Source organism: Formica exsecta, unplaced genomic scaffold, assembly GCF_003651465.1.
Source record: "Formica exsecta isolate Colony F162 unplaced genomic scaffold, ASM365146v1 scaffold122, whole genome shotgun sequence".
In the NCBI taxonomy this organism is placed as follows: domain Eukaryota; kingdom Metazoa; phylum Arthropoda; class Insecta; order Hymenoptera; family Formicidae; genus Formica; species Formica exsecta.
Window position 1 is genome coordinate 260,971 of NW_021848556.1, and position 24,419 is coordinate 285,389.

At 39.9% G+C, this 24,419-nt stretch overlaps 1 protein-coding gene across 6 annotated transcripts in view; it reads right to left on the minus strand.

Annotated features, from left to right (window-relative positions):
• LOC115245614 overlaps window positions 1-24,419 on the minus strand; it is a 170,011-nt gene that overhangs the window by 43,378 nt on the left and 102,214 nt on the right. For all 6 annotated transcript variants that reach the window (XM_029824028.1, XM_029824027.1, XM_029824031.1 and 3 more), the window contains one exon: window positions 1,868-2,094. In XM_029824028.1, coding sequence (XP_029679888.1) covers window positions 1,868-2,094 — 227 coding nt within the window. The remainder of the gene's footprint in view (window positions 1-1,867; window positions 2,095-24,419) is intronic.

Genomic DNA, 24,419 nt, shown 5'->3' on the forward strand with positions numbered 1-24,419 from the left:
TTAAGGGTGACGAGTTAAATCGCACAAAACACATACACACACAAACGACCCGTTCGCGTTGTCGCTTTTCGAACGACTTTCCGCGACAACTCGCGCACCGGCATAGAACTTTGTGTGCTTCAAATGCGAGCCAGATATCTTTAGAGAGGCGGAAATAGCGTGCAAAGTTTTAGAAAGAGGCGTGCTCGGTTGTCACTGGAAATTTACTATCTTCGCCCTGTCGATATAAAGCAGCGGGTGTCGCTTCTTCCGCAAGTTCGGAGCGGATGCTTCCTCTTTCGCGGTGAAAATTTGTCGCGAAACCATCATGTGTCGCGATTCCCATCGCTAGCTATTTCAATGTAAAAACGATGCATTCTCAGTATAACGGAGGGCATATTTATTTTACATCAAGATTTAATATTTTATTCGTGATAATGGAACGTTACGATTTGACGGCGCGATGCATTGTTCTCTATTATTATCATGAATCGATAACAAGCAATGTTTATCGTTATTCTACATTAATATGCTTAATTATTAATTACCAAGATATATAATAATTCGCAAATAAATAAATGAGTTATCACAACATCGATAATATGCGAGTGGATTGACGTAAAAGCTTGCAATTTTCACAAAAATCATGAAATCGGTAAAGTCTGAGCATGAAATGCACTATGCATCAAACATTTTTTGACTAGTTCATTCGCAGCATTCTTCACACACTATTCACGCGTTTAGTGATGAGTACATATGTATATATCCGACACGAATAAAAAAATTGACGGATTCTGTCAGCGGTCTGACAGTTCGCCGGGCACGTGTTACTCCACTACTCGAGGTGATATCGATTTTTGCGGCGATCAGACATCATCGGACAATTCCGCTGCGAAAATGTTCGCTCGACGTCGTGCAAAATCACGTGGAAAGAATGAATTTGAAAATTTATGCGATACTTTTCAATAGCTCTCGCGAACGAATGAGCGCCGTAAAGTCAGAGTACCGAGTGTGAGAAATTGCGTAATCACTTCACGTGAAATAAGCGAATCGCAGAGATTGCGTGACGTTAATATAACGTTTAAATTTTTCCACTCTTTATCTTTATAACAAATTCTTGGTATATTTTATATAAGCTAACTTATGTATATATTGCGGATTTAACATTCATTTGTAATCGTATTAGATCGTGAGTTATGTTACTTCGTATAATCTCAATTTTTCCTTGGAGGATACATATCTCGGAATAATGAATATATTAGGATCGCATTAACAACTTACAACCTGCTCTCTATTACAATCGGGATCAGGATTTAGAATCTTACGTATATGATAGTAGCACTATGCGGGTCTCGAGGGACGTGGGATTTTGCGGTCTCTTGGATCGCAGAATTCTGAGATCCTATCAAGTAGGATTGTCTTGTCTTTGGGCGACCGAGAATACGGATAAAGATGCAAATATCTAAGTAACATGGGCGGTAAAAGCTCAACTATCATTCACACAGAAATGTAAAAGATTTCATGCTCAAAGGCTTTTAAATTCCTAGTCCAGTTTAAACAGTATATTACAAAATATAAAAATAAATAAATAATATAAAAAATATAAAATATATGATGTTTATAATTTCTTTAATTGCGTTGACACACACATCGTACACTTTGACAGAAGATAGCTATTTCCTTTGCTTCTACCTCAAGACTTTTTGCGCGAAAGAAAATAAATAATGAAAGATTAGGAAGGGAGAGGAAGGGGGTCTCCGTGCGAATCGTGCCATAGTTAATCGCTCTCGGCAAATACGAGAACGACGTCTGTAGAAGGGACCTCGGTCGGTCCCGCGAGGAAATAGAAGCTAGGACGGAACGCGATGAACGGGAAAAAGGACGTTACCTAAGGACGGACTCTCGTCGTCGGGCGTGAGGCCAATACTCGGCTCCGTGCTGCTGCCGCAATCCCCGACGCCACCCACGCCACTTCCGTTCCCGCCGCCACCTCTATCGCCGCTTCCGCCTCCGCTACCGCTGTCTCCGCCACCTTCGCCCTCCGCCTCAACGTGCTCGTCGTACTCGGAGAGCACCTTGTCCAACAGCTCGATCGATCGTTGCACATCGTCACCTCTGGAACAAACAAAACGTTCGATTCTATAGAGATTATCGTTCTTCTATAAACAAAACGCCGGATCACCTCCGAGAAAGAGATTTCATTGCGACGCGTGCGATTCGCTCTTGTAAGACAAGCTGAGGATTGTCAAACGTTCCCGTCTTTCGATTTTTCGATACGGTTTCGTATGGAATAAACAAAATAGTAGGTCTAAAGAAATCTTGCACGCGTGCTCTTTTTTTTAAATTAAATTTAAGAGATTATATTTATACTCGTTTCACCCTTCTCTTATCTTTCAAGTAGATATAAATCATCGGTATCGATAATGAACTTTACACCATCTCCGTATTCCCTTTATCTTATTATGGCTAGTATCTGCACGCGCTCCACTTTCGTGAACGATAACCGATAAACGCTCCGATAATTTTACGCCGTTGGCGCAAACTATTTTCCGGAGCGGTGTTAAAAAGTCAGTGTTTTTAATTTAAAAAAAAAGTAGATCACATCGCAAAATAATATCGCGTTGCTCTAAATTAAAACGGTAAATATGGGACGGTCCAGGATTCTCGCGTCCTCTTCGTGAATTACATTATAAAATGCATTTTCTACCGCACGTGTGTGTTTTTTGCGCGAAAAACATATTTGCATTTTTATAAACTTTAGATTTTGTATACTCTGTTTCTATCTCTCTCTCTCTCTCTCTCTTTTAGAATATGTATATATCTTGCTCACATTTGCCCAGAACAAAGTTTTCTTCGGTCGACGATTTCTGGGTCAGTTTATTGAAGTTGCAGTATCCAGGGTGATACGCTTTGAGATCGACAAGGTTGATGAAGCGACGAGGACGGAACGCGCGGCGACGGTTTAGCAAACTTCGTTACGTTTGTTGGGCGAATCCCACTTTTTTTCCTGGCACGGTGTGTACAGGACGCTCGTCATGAATCCATCGTGGAAAATCGATTATCCGGTACGGCATTAATCGTCCTTACTTGACTCGTCCGCCGATAGGCCCTTTGCCGTCGAACGAGAAAAAAGTTTACTTGCCTGACGGCTATTCCAGGGGAAAAAAATCTCCCCGCAATCGCGCGAGAGAAAAAAAGTAACATTTATCTGCGTTATGAAAGCTTATCTGATACATATATGTATGTGGTATTTATTATGAATTTTTCAAATCAGAAAGAGATGGAAGTCCTGCAAATATTTATAGTTGAATTGCAGAGATTTTTCGCCAAAGGGAGAGAGATCATGATACTTTCCTTGTACACGAAGAAAATATAGTAAAAATTACAATATAATTTTTGTAGAATATACTAACATATAGTTTACAAAAATACATATTTTTCCTCAATTATATTTTATCAAAGAGTATTGTAATTATTCGAATATTTTGATGCACAAACAAATGCATAATTTACATTTTGTATAATGATAAATATCCTGATGTCATTATATTCCACAGTTTCATAATAAATGTTATAAAAGGGAATATATTTCCCATGTAATTTGTATTTTGTAAAATTTTCTCCGTGTTTATATCTTGTATATATATTTAACCGATAAATATGGACATATCTCCATATAATGGCCATCGATCGCTGGAAAGAGCGACGAAGCGTGAAAATTTCAAAGCCTGATAAAGGTGCTCCAGCCATTATCAGTCGCTATTATCACCATATACATAGGTGATGTGACTTATTGCATCGTCGCCTCGAGGAAAATCTTCGTCAAAAGTCGGTCGTCATTATTAGCGCGCATTAATTATCCCTTTCGTTCGCGGCGAACAAGACGACGCGATACCGTCATCGATAACACACGGAGTTCGACTGCATCACGCTGTACCGGGATCATCCCGGTAACCTCGACGCCTCCTACGGGCCGATAACCAAGCATTTAATTAGGCACAGTGCCGTCGGGGGTGAAGGAGGGGGTGATGCGAACGGAGGGTTGGACGAGCGAAGTCGCGAGGCAATCCAAGCGCTGACGCAATGCGGTCGCTCCTGTATCGAGCCGTAATCACGGATTGTTAATTAGTGTGGAAACATGACGGTGGTCTTCGTTACCGGGGCGTAACGCAATGAAGGAGGAGGAGGTAGAGGAAAGAAGAACCAAGTCAATCAGCCGATCCACTACTCGACAATGAAACGCAGCTGGTTTCACCACCGCGACATAAAAGAAATCGCTACGAATGGATTGTGTCTGGGACATAAATGATACCTTCACAAATTACCCTCTAAATTTTGATCGCTCGATATATAAAAGATAATCGTGTAACGCGATTGTTCTCAAATTTGCAAATTTAAATTACACGTTGAAATCGTATTTAAAAAAATCGATTAAAGAAATTTTTTAAATGAATATACATTTTTTTAAATCAGTTTTACATTTAAAAATGAAATGCTTCTTCTTGAACGAACAACAGATTATCTTCCCGCTTAATATAATTTTTATATTAATTCTTTTAAAAAATTAGATTATATACGTCTGCATACATATTATTTATGATAATATTTTTTTCATCTTTTCATTTATTTATTCTGTTTTTTTTTCTTTTTTTTTTCTTTAAATTGCGTGTATCCAGACAGTAATCAAGAGAGGAAGTGCTCGTCGTCGGGTACGGCTGTTAGCTCATTACATTGTCCTTGGGGATGAAACGCACTGATTTTTCGGAACAAAGGGGACGCGGACTTTGTGCGGAGTTAATATCCCGGGGAATATTTCTACCGTATAATAATCGTCGTGGTCGCAAATTAGCAACAGAGACGAATACTATACCGATTGATCTTTACCAGACTGATAATCTTTGGAAGACTGTGTGTATATATTAAACTTCAATAATCCTTTCTATAAGAGAATAGTGATTGTAATTATCGAAAATAAATCACACATAGTAATTAAAAACTATTATCACACATACAATTATATTCACTAACATTTAGAATTTTAAAAAATATTTAAACATTGCAGAGAAAATTTTCCAATCTTCTCAAGTATCTCCAGCATCTTTTAAAGAAAGATGTTATGATACGAGAAAAGTAGCATCGCCAGTGACGTGCCGTAGATCACCAAGTTTTTCAGGCTAAATCACCCGCTTGCTCGGCGATCACGCAGCCAAGCAGAGCGAGGAAAAAATCCACGAGGTATCCAAAAGACACGAAGGAAGACGTCTGACGGATTAGGACGTCTCTTTGACGTTCTACGGATCGTTCGTTCGGACGGCAAAGAGCCTCGGCGCGCCTCCAATGACAAACCGTCCTCGTTTATCTTTCCGAGCCTTCGCCCCGTGACGGAATGCCGGAACGGTTGGCGAAGAATTCCTTCTTGGACAAATAGTAATGGCGTCGACGACGGCGAGCTCGTTAAACGCCCGTTTTTCAGGCTCATCCGCCGGGGTTTCGGACAAACGGCCTCGCGATCAGCAAAGCGGAGTTTAATATGCCGTCCGTACTTTCAAAACTTTTCGCGCACAACAACAAGGAGTTCCATTCCCTTCCTTCCTTTCTTCTGATCCGTCACTTAGTCCGGAGAATGCCTCGTCGAGCCGGATCTCGTCATGCGCGATTACAATTGGCCGCAAAAGCTCGATCGGTTTTTAAAATTCTTTATTCCTCGCGTGACAAGCAACGATACTTTCGATATAAAATATATCGAGAAGGATTATTATATGTTGTTACATATTTTATATATTGAATCAGTCGATTATATAACGCATGCATTAATCTTTCATAGTAGCTGACATCCAGGACAACAACTTCCCGCGTGAGGTATGAAATTTTTTCGGCCACGAGATATCAATATCAATTCTGTGATCGCGCGTCATTAATCAAACAGTCGGTGAAGTATCGAAGCTTTTCAGCGAAGAGTCGAATAGAAATGTTATCACGCCCCATTCCGTTACAGATTATTTCCGAAATATATTTGGCGATCTATGTACTTGATCGAAATGCAATACTTATTCCTCGTGTAAGAAAATATCGTATTTTAAGATTTATACAAGTATATATATTTATATAAAATATATGCGCGAGTATATTTTAAATATGCTTGAAGAAAAAGAAATTTTCAGGGTCATCGCTGCCTACTTTGTTCGCAATTCACGCAAATTTCGCTGCCAAAACGAAAGCCATAAGCTGGCTTATCTTCGTCATGTTGTTTTTCTCTCTGAGTTTTTCTCCAGATGTCTCATAGCATTCACCGTATCGCGCGAATGATTCGAGCACTTGTATAGACGTTTATCGGGCGCATTCTCTCTCTTTCTCTTCAAAGTTGAAATCTTTTCCGAGGATTGGCCGTGTGTGCGCTGTTAAACGGCGCTGTCGAAATATCTTTCGAAAGTACAATATTGCGCGACGGAATCAATACTTTCCTTGAACCCCGCAAGTCGGTAAACATTGTACGTGGGAGACAACGTATACGCGTGTGAGAGCTTGCGCCGGCTTAAGGGAGAGAGGACAGTTTCCGGGACGTGTCGCGAATATGAAAGTCGCGGGAATATCTGCGCGGAGCAAAAAGTTGAAGTATATTTCTCAGATATTACTCCGAAAAATTGTCGCGGTTTATTTTCGAGCCGATAAAAACAGCAGATACGAGAAGAATAACAAGAGAGTTGACACAATCGCTTGATTCTCATCATCGTAGAGCTCTGGAGAAACTCTGGAATCTGCGCATCGATGTGTGTTTAGAGTCTCTCCGTTCCTTTACCGCGAAAAGGTCGAAAGTTTCCGGTGCGCGAAACCGCAGAGAGGTACACCGCTCTTTTCTCGTCGCTCCGCGTGTCGTAGAAAGCCTCATCGACCGACCGGAATCCCGTCTTCTACGAGGCACTGATAAAGACGAGGGCGACCACAGCACGCGCAACGGTGGTAATCTATAGCGGCCAGGTGTATCGATTATCCTGTGACCCGATTCGGACTGGATATCGAGTTCCTGGGTCGGCATATACAATTCCCACCGTTGCACGCATCTATACGCGTGCGCCGCCAGAGATGGACTGTTCCACGTGCAAGGGTGGATCCTGGGGAATCACACTGTTCCCGCCGGATATGTGTTTCGAAGAATCACGTATGTTACCGAGGACTCTTTCGACGCGTTAAAAAACGATTTCTTGCTAATTTTGCGTTTTATATATTAAAATAAATATATTTTTTTCTATATTTATCAAATAATATATTTCTGCGTAAGAATAATCTTGACAGCTTCCTATCGTAGGATATTTTAAAGTTAGATTCGAAGTCATCGAAACGTTGAACTTAAATATTTTTCCGCGATTTTATAGACATAAAAATCGCTTTCTTTCGATGTTCTATCAAGTTTTAAAACTTTCTCCGCGCGCGAAACTTTTTGTTATTTTCATGTTTTATATTTCTTATCATGAAACTCTCTACTTTCTTGTCACTATTCTCTCTTTCTCATTGTTCTACTTATAAGATCGAAGTATATACAATACATAGCTAAATGTTTTGCCATGTAAAAGAACTTTTTTTATTATAGTGCACACAGATTTCCCAGTTTAATTACGTTCGCATGTATAAATGATCCCAGTGATTGCAATTCATTAAAAATGTCTCAGCGCTTTTAATTGCACGACTCGCACGTCGAGCTGTAAATTCATCCCGTATTAATTTACCAAGAAGTATAAATCCTTGCAAAGACCGAACGTGACGTCTATATTTCACAATCTACGTACTCTTTATCGGGAGATCGTGCCAATGTACAAGTATAGTTAAATAAATTTTTTTTTTTAATAAACTAAATAAATTAGCATATAAGAGATTCTGATAAAAATTATAAAATTTCCACTCTTTTTCGACTATTTGCAGTGGATACTCGTGGCGTTTTTTAGCAAAGCACCGTAAAGGCAGAACAGAAACCAGACATTTATCGACACGTGACGTATCGAAGCTCTAACGTCGTCTACGAAGGGCTAACGACTTTCCGCGAAACGTCTATAAATAAATGTCCTTCGATCGACGGGGTTTTATGGCGCCGAGACAATGTTGCCCGCCCAAATGACCCATCTGACCCAGACTATCCGATGTTGAAGGTTTAGCTGACAATCCCCTCGCGAGGGGATTCCTCGCATCAGACCCCGCAATGCACCCTGTAGTACAGGGTTTTGACTTCAGGACTACCTTCTCCGCACGTGAGGATATCGCGAAAAGTGTCTTACCATCGGGGCGTCTCTATTGCGTATTTATGGCGACGCGACTGTCCACAATAATGGCTCGCAGCTCATCCCGTATTCCACGCCACGTTTCGACCGACGGTCACGCGATGACCCGACTCGTCGTCGCGAACGTAAACCCCATATCTTTTTCCCTTCGATTGGTTGAAACCGAGTGATATAATTTTGCAACTGTTAAATTCACGAAGGACTTTTATCACACGTTTATCACAAGATCGTAATATATACGATATCGTTCGGCTCTTGCCCTCAAGGAGAGATGAACGTTACGTATCGGACGCGAACGAACTTCCCTTGAATTTTTCACGCGACCGTAATATTCAAAAATATTTGGACGGTAAACGTTATCCTTCCATTCCCGACGTTCATTTCGCGCTAACGTAAGCGAGAAAATTAAAGTTTGAACTGTCAAAACTTTGGTTTTACTCGACGTTACGAGTTATACAAATACTTTTATAACTTGTTTAATAAATATTTACGCAATTATATTTTAATGTTTTGTGCACACAGATAGATTCCAAAGCGGCGCTTTGATAATTAATTTGATATAATAAGTAATAATTTATTTTATAAAATAGACACCCAAGTTTATTATTTATACATTCAAAAATAATAATTCGTAATTTTATTAAAAATTTAAATCTTTAACATGTATTGTTTTTCTTTTACTTTTCATCTCCCATATCGATAAAAAAAGTTTATATCAAATGCAGAAAAATAATAAGATTTTTAAATAATTTTAAATAATAAAGCAATAAAGAAAAACCGCGTTAAAAATTGATGTTTTGGTAAATATTAAAGTAATTTTCGTTTCGAGTGCTCTTGTTGCTCTATTCTTCATAATTAAAAAAAAAAAAAGATGATTTCCTTGGAGAGACGCTATGAAATCTAGCTGTCGCGATCAAAAGATATGCTCGCACGATAGGAGGGAAATTACGACAGTATTTTTTTGAAGCCTCTAGGCACGAGAACGGATAATGGTGTAATATCATTATCTATGCGCGAATAAGCCTGGACGGTCCGCGCGCACGATAAAAGATGTCTCATTAATCCGGATGCTGCGTTATACACGCGGAGCTTCGACGACGCGAATCAAAAGTCGCCATCGGCGACCACTGAACTCCCCGCGTTGTATGCACGCACAGCGTCCACTTCCACCTGATAATAATCCATGCACACGTGTCGCGTATGCGGAAACACGGTGTTTTGCGCGCACGCGACAACAGCAGCCGGCGACTATTAAATTAGCGCGAAACTCTATCCGTGCGATCTCTCGTTGAAAAAAGGGAGAGGCGTCGCCGCCTCTCTCGCGTCGCAAGATATTACAATCGAGATGATGACTAATTATTGCGGAGTATACCTTCAACTCTACGAGATTAGTCTCGCCGATCTACGGGATTTTGCGGAATTAATCCGTCGCCCGTAATTTTGCGCCACGATACTCTTGGATTTTGTAATGGTGTATACGTGTATGTAATAGTGCTGCGCATAAAAGCAAAATTGTAAGCAGAATAAAACGTGATAAAATATTTTAAGAATTTAAAAAAATCTATAATAAATTTTATGAAAAATATATATAATAAAAATATACAAGATAGGATATTTGACTTTATGACCTAAAGACTTAAATTATCTCCGTGTTATGCATGTAGTTATATCGAAAAAAGTTTTCAACAAAAATTTCATAGTTTTAGAGAGGATATAATGATGCATGTAATAAATTTCTTATGCTTATGTGTTTTTACGATATTTTAAACATTATCTCCATTTTTTTTTATATTTTCTTATATATTTTATGTTACTACATGTTAAAATAAATAATGAAATATCTCAAACTATTAATTCTTTTAATAATTTTACCTTAATATTTGTATATATGTTAAATGAGAAGAATCAATCTGTTGCGTCATATTTCCCCTTGAAACTGTGAAACTTTTGTCAAAAGCTTTTTTCGATAACTGCAACCATAGCAGAGATAATTTAGGTCATAAAGTTAAGTGCTCTACACCCTGTGTATGTTACGTACAGGAAATTATTCAGTTCGATATTCCGATATTTTCAATCAACTTGAAATAGAAACTTATTGAAAATTCCGTCCGCTTTGAAGGCAACCACGAAAATTGGTTGGCAATTTTTGAACAGCCATGCACAAAACTAACTACGCGTCGCGGAAATTCGAACCTTACACATATATGTATGTATATATACGTGGATCGTCGACCCATTGATTTAGCGATTTAAACTCCAACGGCAGATTAAACTAAACTACTTTCGCGCATGCGGTATCAGAGTTTCGATCAGCTCTTTCGTTCATCACTCTAAAATCTGTCGCGAAATATAATCTCTCGATTTCTCGTTCGAGACTCGAGCTGCGCTCGCGAAAAAGCAAATTCTTTCTTCGGCTGTCGTTCTTTGCCCCAGTTATATACCGAGGGGAAAATGTCGCGATCGACTTCGGACGGTTGGAGGGTGAGTTTCAGTCGTCATCTCCGGGAGTCCCGTCGGGACGGGAAGCGACTGTCAATAGAATCTGCTGGCAATCGCGAATTAATTCTCGAGACCCGTTTCTCCGCCGTTTCGATCTTTCCCTCGACGGGGGCCGATCTTATCCTCCCCCTCCCTCTATTATTCGGTAAAATAAAAAAAATCTTCCGCTATGTTCCCTTCCATACTATGCTCGAACGATCTCGTTGGGAACGTATATAATGGCGTCTGTAGCCGAGTTTAATCAAGTAATGATAAAAATCGACCGCGATCGGATGAAATCGGTTTCTTTTTCGTAAAAGGCTGCGAATAACAGGATCGCTTTAAAGATCCGGGGAACGATAGTTAAAGGAAAGCGGATGGAAAAACCCAACAGGAGCCAGTAATCTTTAACAAAGAAGTTGAAGAAGTTATCTCGAGATACAAAATTAATCGAAATGAAAATTTCCGTAACTAGCTAATAACGCGTATTCCAGAGATCGCAATGTAAATTTTAACAAACTTTTGCATCTTCATCGGCGAATTTAACGTGATAATTCTTTTCCCTCGTTTTTTTTTAAATCTCGTTTCGATGAGTATTTATTGTATCGGATTGTCTAATGTCTCTCTTCGATAAAATTCACGATAAACTTACGACCATTCAGATAATACGTTTTCAATTGACATCCGGCAGTCGAGGAGCTTTTTGCCGAAGCGTTAACGAGTATGAGGTAGACACATGTAGCGGGTAAACCGAATGCACATCTCGATGTTCATCGTCGATCGATTCCAATTTCCATAACAACATGATATATACAGGAGGAATAAGCGCGGAAGAGAGAATCGAGCCGGCTTCTATATCCCGATTATATTTTTTATTTTATTTCTCTAACAACTTTCCGCCCGAATCGACCTATTGCGCGTATCCGAGAGTTTATCTCGCGGGGACTCCAAACGATCCTTTATAAAAATCCAATAACAGGTAACCCAGATTCGTGCGACGCGAGCTATCTGAGCCATCGCGTCGATCGCGCTCATTTTTTTTTCCCCTCCCGCAAACAGGTAATAAAAAGTAAACTACCGAGCTTAGATACTCCGCGTGCGCACATCTGTCTCTCCGGTGTATTTCCTGCTTATCTATAATTCGCATCGCATCGACGATGCATCCCCCGCGTGCTGCCTCTGACCAGCGAGAGGAGAGACTTTTATATTCTCTCTCGCGCGAGAAAATACGTATATCGTAAAAGAGACACGTCTGAGAAGAAATAGATTCAATTCTCCTTCGTTTTCTAGATTCTTGCGGAAAATGTCTCGAAGCGTTATTCCGGTCGTTGTATGCTTTTTTTTTTTTTTTGCGCGATATATTTTCACGGATAACAAGTAAACACGGTTATTTACTTATTATTTCCGTATTCTCTCGGATGTATCTGGTTGCGTTACAAAAATACAGAGCTGAATAACAAGCTCAACAAAAAATTTGAAAAATAAACGAGAATTTAAATTTTCGTTGCATGTTTTTTTTAAAAGAGAATTCTCCTCGCCGTATACATTCCCACGCATTTTACGGTATAGCTTCGTTTAACATAACACCAGTCACGTATCACGAGAGAGTTCCCGCGTAGCCCATATCGGGCGTGTTAACCTATTTAGGCAAAGTAAATAACGGAGGGAATCGCGTGTCACCGTCGTTTGCGGCAGCCGCCTCTTTTCGGACGTTCCAAATCAGGGCCCGGAGGCTGTGTCAACCGTGAACGCCAAACGACCCCGTCCAATCAGAGCGTGTAAAAATCATTAGGAGGGCGAATCCCCGAAAGTGAGTTTCGTGCCTGCGACGCTAATCCGTAGGATTAAATTAATCAATCGCCCGATTTACCGATCTCCAGAGCCTCGCCCCGTTGAATTGGGAACGTCAATATTACACAGAGTCACACACACTCTCTCTCTCGCCGTTCTCTTTCACCGTGAGACTCTCCTCGCGAGCATTATCACGGTCCGGTCGAGAGAGCGAGGACAGAATTTCCTTGTAATTAGTATTGTTTACGCACGTTGCGAGAGCGCGACGTTCTCCGTTAATCAAATTCAACTTCATCACGAGAAATCTAGTCGCGCGCGGCACTATGTCACCGACCTCGTGTTAGTTCGCTCCCCCCCCCCCTCCCCCTTTTACCCCTCCACTGTTAGTTAACCGTCAGTCTGTTATACTAGTTGGAACAATCTTCTCTGTGGATTTCTCTGCCGATATATCGCCCCTTCGATGACAAAGATCCGTTCCAAGATTCGGTTCGTTAACTCGAACGCGAACGTTTATATATCGATTTAACGAGACGAAGAATTTATGCAAATATCCCCGTCGCGGATGAAGAACGACGTCACGGAAGAATGATTGCGCGATGGAAGATATAATAAGAGCAACGGTATACGTTAAAATAGCACGTTAAATTTAATAGATGTACGCCAGTTTTCGGTTTTATAACGATGTTTCGCAATTTTAAAATTCTTCTCGCTATCAACATCGTCTATGATCATTGACGCGAGACTTGTCTCGGTTGCACAACATGGATCTTGATCGTTTCGTTCGCAACTATCGAGCTATTATTTGAGGTAGAGCGATCTCTTTGTAAACTCGCAGAGTTCGCTGATCTCATTATCGAACTCATTGCAAAGTCTGGATTAGAAGTTCGTTAAGTTGGCGTGGCTAATAGATGTTGGACGTTCTAGTAGACTCTCTCTAGTAGAGAATCATCTCGAGTTACGTAACATATCGCTAGATTGATTGATTTAATAAACTCGTGCGCGAAACAATCGAACGTAGTCAACCGTAAGCTGATAAAGGAAAGATATAAATATCGCCGAATAAAGAGATCGCGTTAAATTATTTTTTAACGTAATCACTTTTTGAAAATTTTTATTCGTCAATGATGAATAATTTCAACTCCCGAGATACCCCGATACTCTTATCATCGTTTCTCCCCTCTATGCTCCTTTGTCAACATCAATCCACTCTGTTAATTACTCGAATCTCTTCGGTAGGCTCTTCCCTCTCTCTCATCGTCATCAAGCTTATTCTGGAACGGGATCGGTTAACACTCGCGAGTATGATAGACTGTTCCTATATTTATACCATGGCGGTTCAACTTGTAGAGGATTACTGAATTATTCAAGCATGACGAACTCTCTCTATACCATCTCCCAATACATGATGCTATAAAGTGTCTCGAAACAATATCGTGAACGTCGCGAGTTTCTCAATTTTTAATAAAAATTAAATGCAATCGTTTATCACGCGAAATTTTTGACATTTTGCATCGTAATTAAAGTTTAAACAATTAAAAAATTATGACAACGTAAAATGAAACGTGGAACAAAGGATTTGGTTTTCTTCTGTTCAAATCTATGATAAAATTTTAATATCGTCAGGCAACAGAAAAATTTATGTAATAACTACCGTTTCTTCGTTGTATGTGTTTTTCGGATCGCGTTTCATCGAGTCCGTCGAGCGGATAATATTTCTCTGTTGCGTTTTATGCGTCACACTTGGCTGTGTCTCCCTCGCGAGATCACGCGATTACTTCTGCCTCTCGTCTGGACGCTCAAACGCGACGTTTCTAAAGACGGATAACCGCAACCTCGTGTCGTTTTAGCTCGACGTCTCTCTCGCCGCATCGGGATAGTAGTAACGTGACGGGATGGACGTGCGTAAGCTCCTATACGCGCCTCCTGACAGTCGAAAATTTACTTCACTACACAAACGCATTATGGCTACTCGAAATCCCCCTCTTGGTGCCCCCCACCAACTCCTTCGAGCGCGCCAACATTTGCGTATTTTACTGGCTTTACCCGAGAGAATTCGAGATATATCTCACTGTTATCGCCAGAAAGGATCTGGTCCCGGGTCTGTGAAGGATCAGACCACTAACGTTTACGGGCTTTGCCCAGAGTAAATTCAGCTACTTCCTTCCTCCTCCCAACCCCCCTTGCAACGCACTTTGACTGCATCAGCGTTTGTCAGGGCGTGCCGATCGTTGCGAAACGGAAATTATGGCCAAGCAATTCCGGGTGAAAGAGAAACGCGGTTGCACGTGTCTAAAAATCGTTATCCCGCGAGATGTTCAATTTGAAGCATAACATGAAAGTAAAACATAAGAAATGGTCCTAACTTGGACTTTTTAAAGTGCAAACAAAAAAGTTTTCCTTTGAAATCCGTGAATGAAATTTGTGACACTAATCCCGGAGGCGGCGTCATGTATATTTCATCGTTCAATTCCATCGCCAAAGTTTTCGGTAGCGCGAAAATATGCGAGTTTAATTTCTCTCTCTTTCTCTTCTCGCGAATGCATCGGCAAAGCGAACGACCGTAACTCTAAATGATTTCTCCTTGAGTAATAGAACGAGCAGTTCGCGGCGGTATAATCGTCGCAAACTTGGCAATTTATGCGAGAGACGTTATGGATCTTGCCTGGCCTCGACTCGGGAAAGGTTTTTCCGAGGCGCGAACCTCGGGGGTTTCTTCGCGAAGAGAGAGAGAGAGAGAGTAACGACGAAAATTCATTATTTCGCCGTAGGAACGTACGTGGAATTTCGAAGAGAGGGAGACCGCCGCATTCCACGGGGAATTCTTCGCGAAAGCAATTTACATAAAACAATCAATAAGACAAGATTGATAAGTGTCTTAGCGGTGACTGGATACAGAGTGCAACGCGTGTGTTGCGTAGTATCTCTTAAATTTCGACCCTCGTGTGTCGATTTATCACGCAGCCGGTTGCAATCTTTTACGCTATCCCGCTCGTCTAAGGTAATGGGTAAAATCTTTACTAAGATTATACTCAAATATCGCGAGTAATATCGTGTGAATATTACAAATTATACGCAGTATTATTAAATTTTTCTTGAAGAAAGATATGAGAATAAAGACGGTTCTATATCCATCTTTTATGCGGGACGATGATGGAAAATCCGAGGCGAGAAATGTCGATCTCGTCGTGGCCGATAATAGAGCGACGATAAATAAGTGATGCCTTACGACGAGCTCGTACGACAACGGATACGAGAATGGAATCGGGGCCATATCGTAAAGTATTTGACGCCAATATTACTTCTTTCTGCGCGCCATATCTCGCTTGACCCCCAACTTCGAAAGCGAATTTTATTCATTTATGCGGTAGGTCAGCTAGAAATAATAAATGGGATATCCGATCGCGCGCGAGAAAATAGCTCCTTTTGGGACGCATCGTTTTGCGAAAAAAAGAGAAAGAGAGGTAGATAGATCGATATAGGAGGACAAGGCGCGACATTCTGGATTTGGATGATCCCTCTCGCACGAAAATACACTTTACTACGTCGCGTGGAATTTTCATCTCGTATCTCTATTTTTACGAAATAATTATTTCGGTCGTCGCGCTCGCGCGCCGCAAAATTCGGGTCGCGTGTCGGCACAAATATCGAGCTATACTACTGAACGAGAAAGCTTCGCGCGGCACGCGCGTATTTGATCGATCATTGAAAATTATTAATGACGTACACATTCTAAATATAGAGCATTAAAAATAATTATTTAAGTATACTTTTTTCGTTTAAGTAAAATATTATTTAAAAATTCATTTTTTTTTTTTTTCAATAATATTAGACACAGATATAAATGCAATGTTTTCACTTAAAATGCTATAATTGAAATTATAATTGAAATAATAACTTTGAAAATAACATTATACACACACACACACACACACACACACACATAAATAAATATAGATTTTTTATCGTACGTATTTATTAAAAATAACTATCGTTTATTTAAAACCAATTTAAAAATATCGCTGACATGATTTAATAAAATATAATAAAAAAAAACGGATTTATGAAATGCAAATCATAAGATAGGAGATTAGACAGAATAATTCGTGAAGAGATAGTATTCAAAACTATTTTACCCATAGTGTATAATGTATAATGCATGAGAGAGATAATTACTTCAATAGCTTAATTGATGCGATTAATGATAAATGACATACTTGAAATATTTATCTGTGTGATTCGAAAGATCAATATATGTGTATATTTAAAAAACAGAAACTGAATTAATTGTACTATGCAATTTAATTATATGCAAATAAAATTATTATATATTCCAATTTAAGCATTTATATAGCCTAGTAGGAGAAACAGAGACAGTTTATGTAAATACTTTTATTATTTCAAATACTATTTTTAATATCTATCTCTGATGTTGATATGTATATATCTTGCGTGTCACCTCCAAACGATTGCATAAGAAAATAAACCTCGTATTTATGAAACATTCATTTCGCGTGTTTAAGGTACACATGCGTTTAAAAGGCAGTTACTTTTTTCATATCTCTAAACTCACTCGGTCGTCGTCGCATAATTCAGCGTTTTAATATCGCGCGAAAGGAGATACTTTACGTAATAAATCCATCCACTCAACATCTTAGCTCTTTCATTTTACATACTCTTATCATAAGTCGGCTTATCTCCGGGTCAGTGGTTTACGGTATTCTCGGGAATAATAAATTTCTATCTAGTTCGCGCTGTTCTGTGCGCGTGTGTGTGTCTCTGTAAAAGTGCGTTCATTTTCCACTCGTTCTATGACGGAAAGAGCACGGAAAGTATAGTTTTTGCCCTCCCTCGGCGAATTAATAACTTTTCTTTCTCTTTTGCTCCCTCATTATGACCAGTTACATGAGAAAAGAACATTCAAGATCCCTTAGCACGCGCTCGTTGCCACCGTCTGACGAATTAAAAGTTGCTAACTACCTCGTAATTGGACCCCGCAGCGATTTCGCTTAATCATTTCGGAGTACTCGGACAAAGTTACTGAATATCTATCGATGATCTCATTAATATAATCTCGGTAACTCCATTTCGTGCCAGACGCGAATGCACGAACACGTTGCCGTAAATACATCGATGCGTAATCGATCTCGCGTGATTTTTACAGCATAGCTCTTACGCTCCGCTATGATTTTATCGGATTACGGGATATTGAAAATTCCTAGATGGTTCACTGGATTCAGTATTAATCCACGGAATGTTATAAATGTCATATAAAGCGCCGATCCGATTTTAAATCCGGATGGGCGCCGTGTCATATACGCGCCGTACAGGACGTACATTTTATTTATGATTAATATATTTGTCCAAGTATTTTTCAAGTTCTATGTATTATGTGATAATCGTTGTTCCATGACATTTTCATATCTTACATCCGATTATAATTCGAAGAATATCAACGTACTTCGTGTATTTCTATCATTTCAATTATTATATTAAAAATAAAATAAAAAAAATTATAAATAATATCTAAACAAATTATACATAAACCGGAATATAAAACCGTAAAAAATTAAAAGTGCCGACCGCTGAGGAAAGTTTTCCCAACATGCTCGAGAGACGCGAGCACGGAAAGCAAAGAGATGCTTTCCACAAGACGAGTGGAAACGTGAAGCATCTCCGTTAATGTAACTTCGCTGTCAATCTCATTTATATCTCGACGCGATACGCGCAATGATCGATTCCATCGCTCGCAACTTTGTATAATAGGATATAGGAGAAAACGCGCGCGTCATGTCTGTCCTGTGCAAACAGATGCAGACGTGTCGTATACGTAACCAGATTTACAGTGAAACGTACACGAAGGAGAGTACGATGTATTCTCCCAAACAGATCGAGCTAACAAGGGGCTTCTTGTGTAACCAATCAATCAAAGGAACGATCCGCATTTTTTTGCGTCGAGAATTTTTCGCGTCTGTAATTTTCGCAGAAAATTACAGACGCTAATAACACAGTTTACAAATTTCACACTTTTTTTAATGCCAGAAATGAAAAAAACTTTTTTAAAAGTATTTTAGGGCGCTGAATCAAAATCCGCAAGGCGAAATGGCCCATCAGGTTCTCGAGAAAAACGGGGTTGAAATCCCCCTAAAAACGCGTTTTTTACCATATTTGAAAATTCATAGCAGACGAACCAGATGTGCAAGAGACTTCAAACAGGGCTCAAATGAAAGCTTGAACATTATACTTTAATATAAAAATATCCAATCTTTCGCGTTTCTCTCGAAAACCTGACCCGATAGAAATTTTTTGATGGCAGATTCGTGCTCAGCATTTAAAATCACTCTGGAAATGGTGTTCAAATGCTCTGGCGCAAAATCTTGTAAACTAGTGTAATTAGTGTTAACGATTTTTCTCACGGCGATTTATAATAAAATACAAAAGACCGACTGTCCTAGAGAAGATTATTCCGTATTTTTTAAATCTCTGCCACTATTACTCTGTCAGAAGATCTATTTGCAGAAAATTGTAGGCGCGAGTGTCGTTCTCCTCGTCGAGGGAGCGATCGCGAAGCCAGCCGGAAAGAGACCTACCTATCCCTCGACTGTTCAGACGTCTAGTGAACTCACTCAAGGTCGTCCAATCCCATAGCCGCGTCCTTTCTCTGTGTCTTTACCCCGTCGACCCCGTCGTTCTTACAGCCCTTCCAACTTCCAACAGTCTCTTCACCCTCGCTCGACCTTCAGCGTGACAGATATTCAATCTCGTACCGGATAATGAATTTTCCACGAGTGCTTTATACGTCCCGCCGAGATCGGGAGAAGGAGTTTCGTTCACTAAACTTCGTTGTCTATTGGAAAAGTAGCTTCTTCTTATCCTTAGTGTTACGAGAATACTCGAGAAAATTTTAATCATTGTTTTTTATTACCAAATTGATTAGAATATTTAGGATTTAGCTAGAAAAAAAAATAACTATTCTCTTCAAAATTTTTGCCGATAAGAAATTCAAATCTGTAAAATAAAATTGACGAATAAAAAATATAATACAAGAGTTAAACAGTTGAAATATTTATGAGCATAATCATATTGCACAATGGAACAGAAAGGAAAAAATATATATTCAAATTTTCGAACAGGTATCGCGATCACTATCGATAATACGAATCTTTCGTGCGGCTTTTGCCGAAGCGAGGGTGGTCGTCACGGTTTGACGTTATCTGCTCGAGAAGTCCGTCGACATCCGTCCTCAAAGACTATCAGAAATGGCATATTCGTCGCGACGGCGGCCATCATGTGTAAAAACGAAACGAATACGTGGCCGTAGACGTCCGTAGCTATCAAAATTGCGATATCTCTCCACGATACGCAACCCTCCGTACATTTCAGATCGCGCGTAGGGAATGGATGCGCACGCGGATAGACACGGTAAATAAATGGGCAGAAAAGACGCGTGCTACTTCGTAGTCTCGAAAGGAAAATGGAGATGATTTCTCGAGCAAATGCAATTCGAAAATGTTGAATGAACCTCTCTCGTACAAGGCTTCGTTTTCGAAAGAATCGATCTCGAAGATCCGTCGAATACGTGTCTTTAAAGTCGATTTTCTCGAAAATGAAATCTTTTGTATGAAGAAATTTTATTCTACATTTTCGACTTTCATTTGCATGAGAAATCACTTCCATTTCGCTCATACCACGACTTCCGATACACCCTGTATACCCCGTCACTCTGCTTATTTTTCAGAATTCCGCTTTTATGAGAGAGATAGATATATCTTCGTTGCTCTTAGCGTTTCACGCGACGTTAAAATATTTATCCGTTACAATGTAACATTTCTCTTGGATAGAGTACGTAACTCGAAAACAACACCGAGGAGCAATAATCCGGAGAAGCGCCGGTTATTGCGTCGTCTAGCTTAAACTTTGTTCGCGGCGTTAAGGGCGCTCTGACAGAACCATCCTTGTTTCGGTCGATCCTCGGTTTCGAAAGTGAATTTCTCACGTTCGGAATAACGAGGTCACGGCATCCATTACGTATGCAAGGAAAACCAAAGCAGAAGAGCTTCGTTAAATCAACCCTCTCCGTCCCTTCCTCCCATCATCGCCCTTCGCGATAAGAAGCTGAAAGAAGAGTTTGCACTTTCGGAATTAATTCGCATAATCCGGCGCCTCTATTCCTCTCTCCTTTCGCTCCGTAAGCACGCGCTACAACTTAACCGAATTTGCATCTGATCGTGGCCGCGGAAGAAGTGCAATCAGTGCTCAGACTTTGCCAGAGATCCCGAGAGTCGAAGGAGAAACGCGCGCGATATCGCGATCTTCTCTCTTTCGAGAGCGGTTGATGAGTCGAGTGAATAAAGCGAGTGCGAGCGCTTTCGCTTTTATTCGCCGAGAGAAAACGCTTCGCAAGATACACATTTTATGCGTGAATGAAGAATATATTGAAACTCTAACGCACGTTCATGCTTGTTAAAGCGTTCGTGTTAACAAAAAGGATCCGAATGTCGAGTCGCAAATCACCGATTCGCGTCTCGAGTAACGCGATTTAATGGACAACGCTGTTTTTCTACGCGATGTTGTGTTTCGTCTGGCTGAAAGGGAGCTCTCCTCGTTAGTTTACATCGCTGGATATAAACCAACTATATTCGACGAAATATTAAACTGCCCGTATAATATTTTGCGGCGTTATTTTCCTCCCTTCAAACATTTTCCCGAGTTAATAACTTACCTTACACGCATCGAAATAATATAAAAAATTAATTCGATAGCTGTTCAAATATACGTAACGATTTCAAATATCGTTTTCCATGTTTATAAAGAGAATGAGAAAGAGAGAGAGAGAGAGAGAGAGAGAGTTTTAAAAATATCCAGCAACGCGATATATTTATCACAATTCAGCAGATAGTACTTCGCATATTAATTCGTAAGCTCTGTTTAGAGAAAGAAAAAGAGAGAACTACGCTTTATCGCAGTTTATTAAAAATATTCTACGCCATCGTTTCGCAATTAATCATTCGCTCGCTGAATATTACGAGCGATTTCATGGCGCGTTTTTCCAGCGAGTAATTAAAATAATCGCGCTCTCTGAAATATTTCATTCGCGCGTTTAAACTCTTCATCGGCTATAACAATGATATTCCCGGGGTTACGCCGGATATCTTCTAACCACGATCGGACGTTTCGCAAATTAGCGACTCAAGTGGCTTATGTAGTCGGGGGTTGATGCACGGGATATCGCTACCTCGAGAGTCACTCTTGTCGTTATATTCACGGTGATAACGTTGCCGAGATAAAATCCGCGGGCTTAGGATAATCCGGCCATGATCGCGAGCGATCGATCATCGAGATTTAAGCGCCTTGAGACTCGTCCGATCCTTCATCTCGCGAGCAAACAAGACGCTACGAAAGTTATCTCGGTTTGTATCCGAATAAGGCATAGAGACGATTTATATATAAAGTATAGTGATGTGATTCAACATAGCATTTCTCTTTATTCCATATAATCGAGCAAATTATTGAGTCCCGGTTTAATTAAAAATAATTCAAATCATAAATTAATTACGCAGTGTATTACTCGAATCGATATTGCTTGCAATTTCCTCGAGTACGTATAACATTCGCCATTAAAATCGCAAATATATTACAAATATGTTTTATGAAGAGATTTAATTTTATATGAGATTGAATTATACAATAATTTTTTGAAACACAGTAAGAGATTATATAATAATGAATTAAAGTCTGTTAAAACAATTGTCAATATCACCTGGTTGTATTTTAAAAAAATTAATAAATAATCATTTTTCTGCGAAAAACTGTTTTTTGAATAAGAGAAAATTTAAAACTTAAATTACTAAAAATTATTAAGATTAATTCGTCACTAGCGACAAAATGAAAAATATTTTTTTGCGCGATGGAATTGGAAACTGAAACGTGCTCATATTATAAAATTTCATCGCAATTCCTGCGATGAAGCTTTAGCAATTTCGTCGCGAATACGCGGAATACGGAGATTACTGCCTTGAATTTCGACACGGTATATAATTTATTAAAAGAATTAAAACGTAGAATATTCTCTTTATAAGTTGGTTTTGCGGCCGCGAAAGCCTCAGAAACGTCGCGCGAATGAATAAACGATTTCTAACTTTCGATGCGACGAGACGGAGAGGATTCGATTTTGCGGTTGACGCGAAGCCATTGAAATGCGAATCCCTCCACGATTGCTTTTCCGCCGTGATAAGAGGTGAAAGCAAATGACTGCTTTTTGTACAGTATATGTATATTTTAGCGTATACATTGCTTTCATCGAGAAATTTGACGTTTTAGCGTTCGCGCGCGCGAAAGGAGAATAAAAAATCTCTCACGCGACACTATGAGGGGTAGAACCGCGAATTACTCGAACGCACGAATCCCTATCGTGGAACGACACCCGGGAAACGAGATGTTCGGCGAATACATCGGCGATGAAAATTCGCTTTACAACACTAATCCGAAACGAAACGGACGTCAAATCCGGAGACTGCGGTCGATCGGCATCATCGGATGAAAACTAGAACCATTGAGAGAGAGAGCTCGCCGGGGTTAACGGATTAATCGAGATTTCATTGCTCGGACACGACGTGCTGGTGCGAGCGAAATATATATACATATATACATAAACGCGTCGCGAAGTCGTTTGCACGTATCACCCACGCGGCCGCTCGCATCGATGTGTGCGTGGATTTATGCGCGTGACGCACGGCGCGGTGTGTGTTTGTAGCATATTAGCCATCACCGCTGACCCAGATACACGGGGGTCATGTCCAGCAATATCGAGCTTGGGTACACGGGCAAGCAGGAGGCTGCACGTGACGCTAGAATCGATCACGGTACTGCGGATTACGATCGTGATTGCAGCCAGAGTTTGGAACTCGCAGATCGCTCTTTAAGGCTACTATTTTCTCGGCAAACGGAAAGCGAGAGACTTCAAAAATCGCTCGATGATGATAAAAATGCGCAATATCTCGGTTATTTGAATATATTATCACCAACACATTGAATTTTAAGAAAGAAATGAATGAAAGTCAAGTAGAGTATTGAAATATTTTCCCAACTATATAATAAGAGAAAGAGAGAGAGAGAGAGATTATCATTTCAATTGATTAATTAAAGTCTAGATAACAAGACGAATATTTATTTGTATGATTCGCGAAATCAAATATTTAAAATATAATTTTATTTAATATATTAATGAATTATTATTTCACATTTATCACATTTACATAAGATTAAATAAATCTTAAATAAAATTATTTAACGTCACGGTTTTATAACTCTAATGCGTGAAAGTATACGTCGAGTGCGCAATTTATTTGAAACACAGTAATCTGCATATTTAGCGTATCATACACATTACGCTAATTTTCCACTTCCTCAATCGAATTCCTTTAATAATTCCGATTCGCGACCGTTTAATTCCCCGTAGAATTAAAAAAGATCTCGTTCGCGTATGCAATATTCCCAGATGGAAATAGTCGGGATGTGATAGGCTGACGTGCGAGGTCGATGACCCGAAATTATGACGTCGAACGATTTAAAAGCGTGCGTGATGGATAGGCAGATTCCTCGTAAGAGCGGTGGGTAGGTATTATGATGGGCGAGGTTGTGCGTTATATAGGTGCGCCCCGATGATCCGTCGCGACCACTGGGCGTGCAATCGGCAGAGAGCCCGTTATTCGTTTAAATCTTCGACGTAATTCGTTCCCCGTCTTTCCTCCCGAAGCCTCCCCCGCGCTCGCAATTAATATCTAATTTCTGCCGAAGAGAAAATTTACGCGATTGTGAGAATACGTGAGGGTACGGTAATAAGAAACTCGCCGTCTCATCGATATTTTTCCGCCAATAAAGTGTTACGTCAAATATCCGACTAACTTA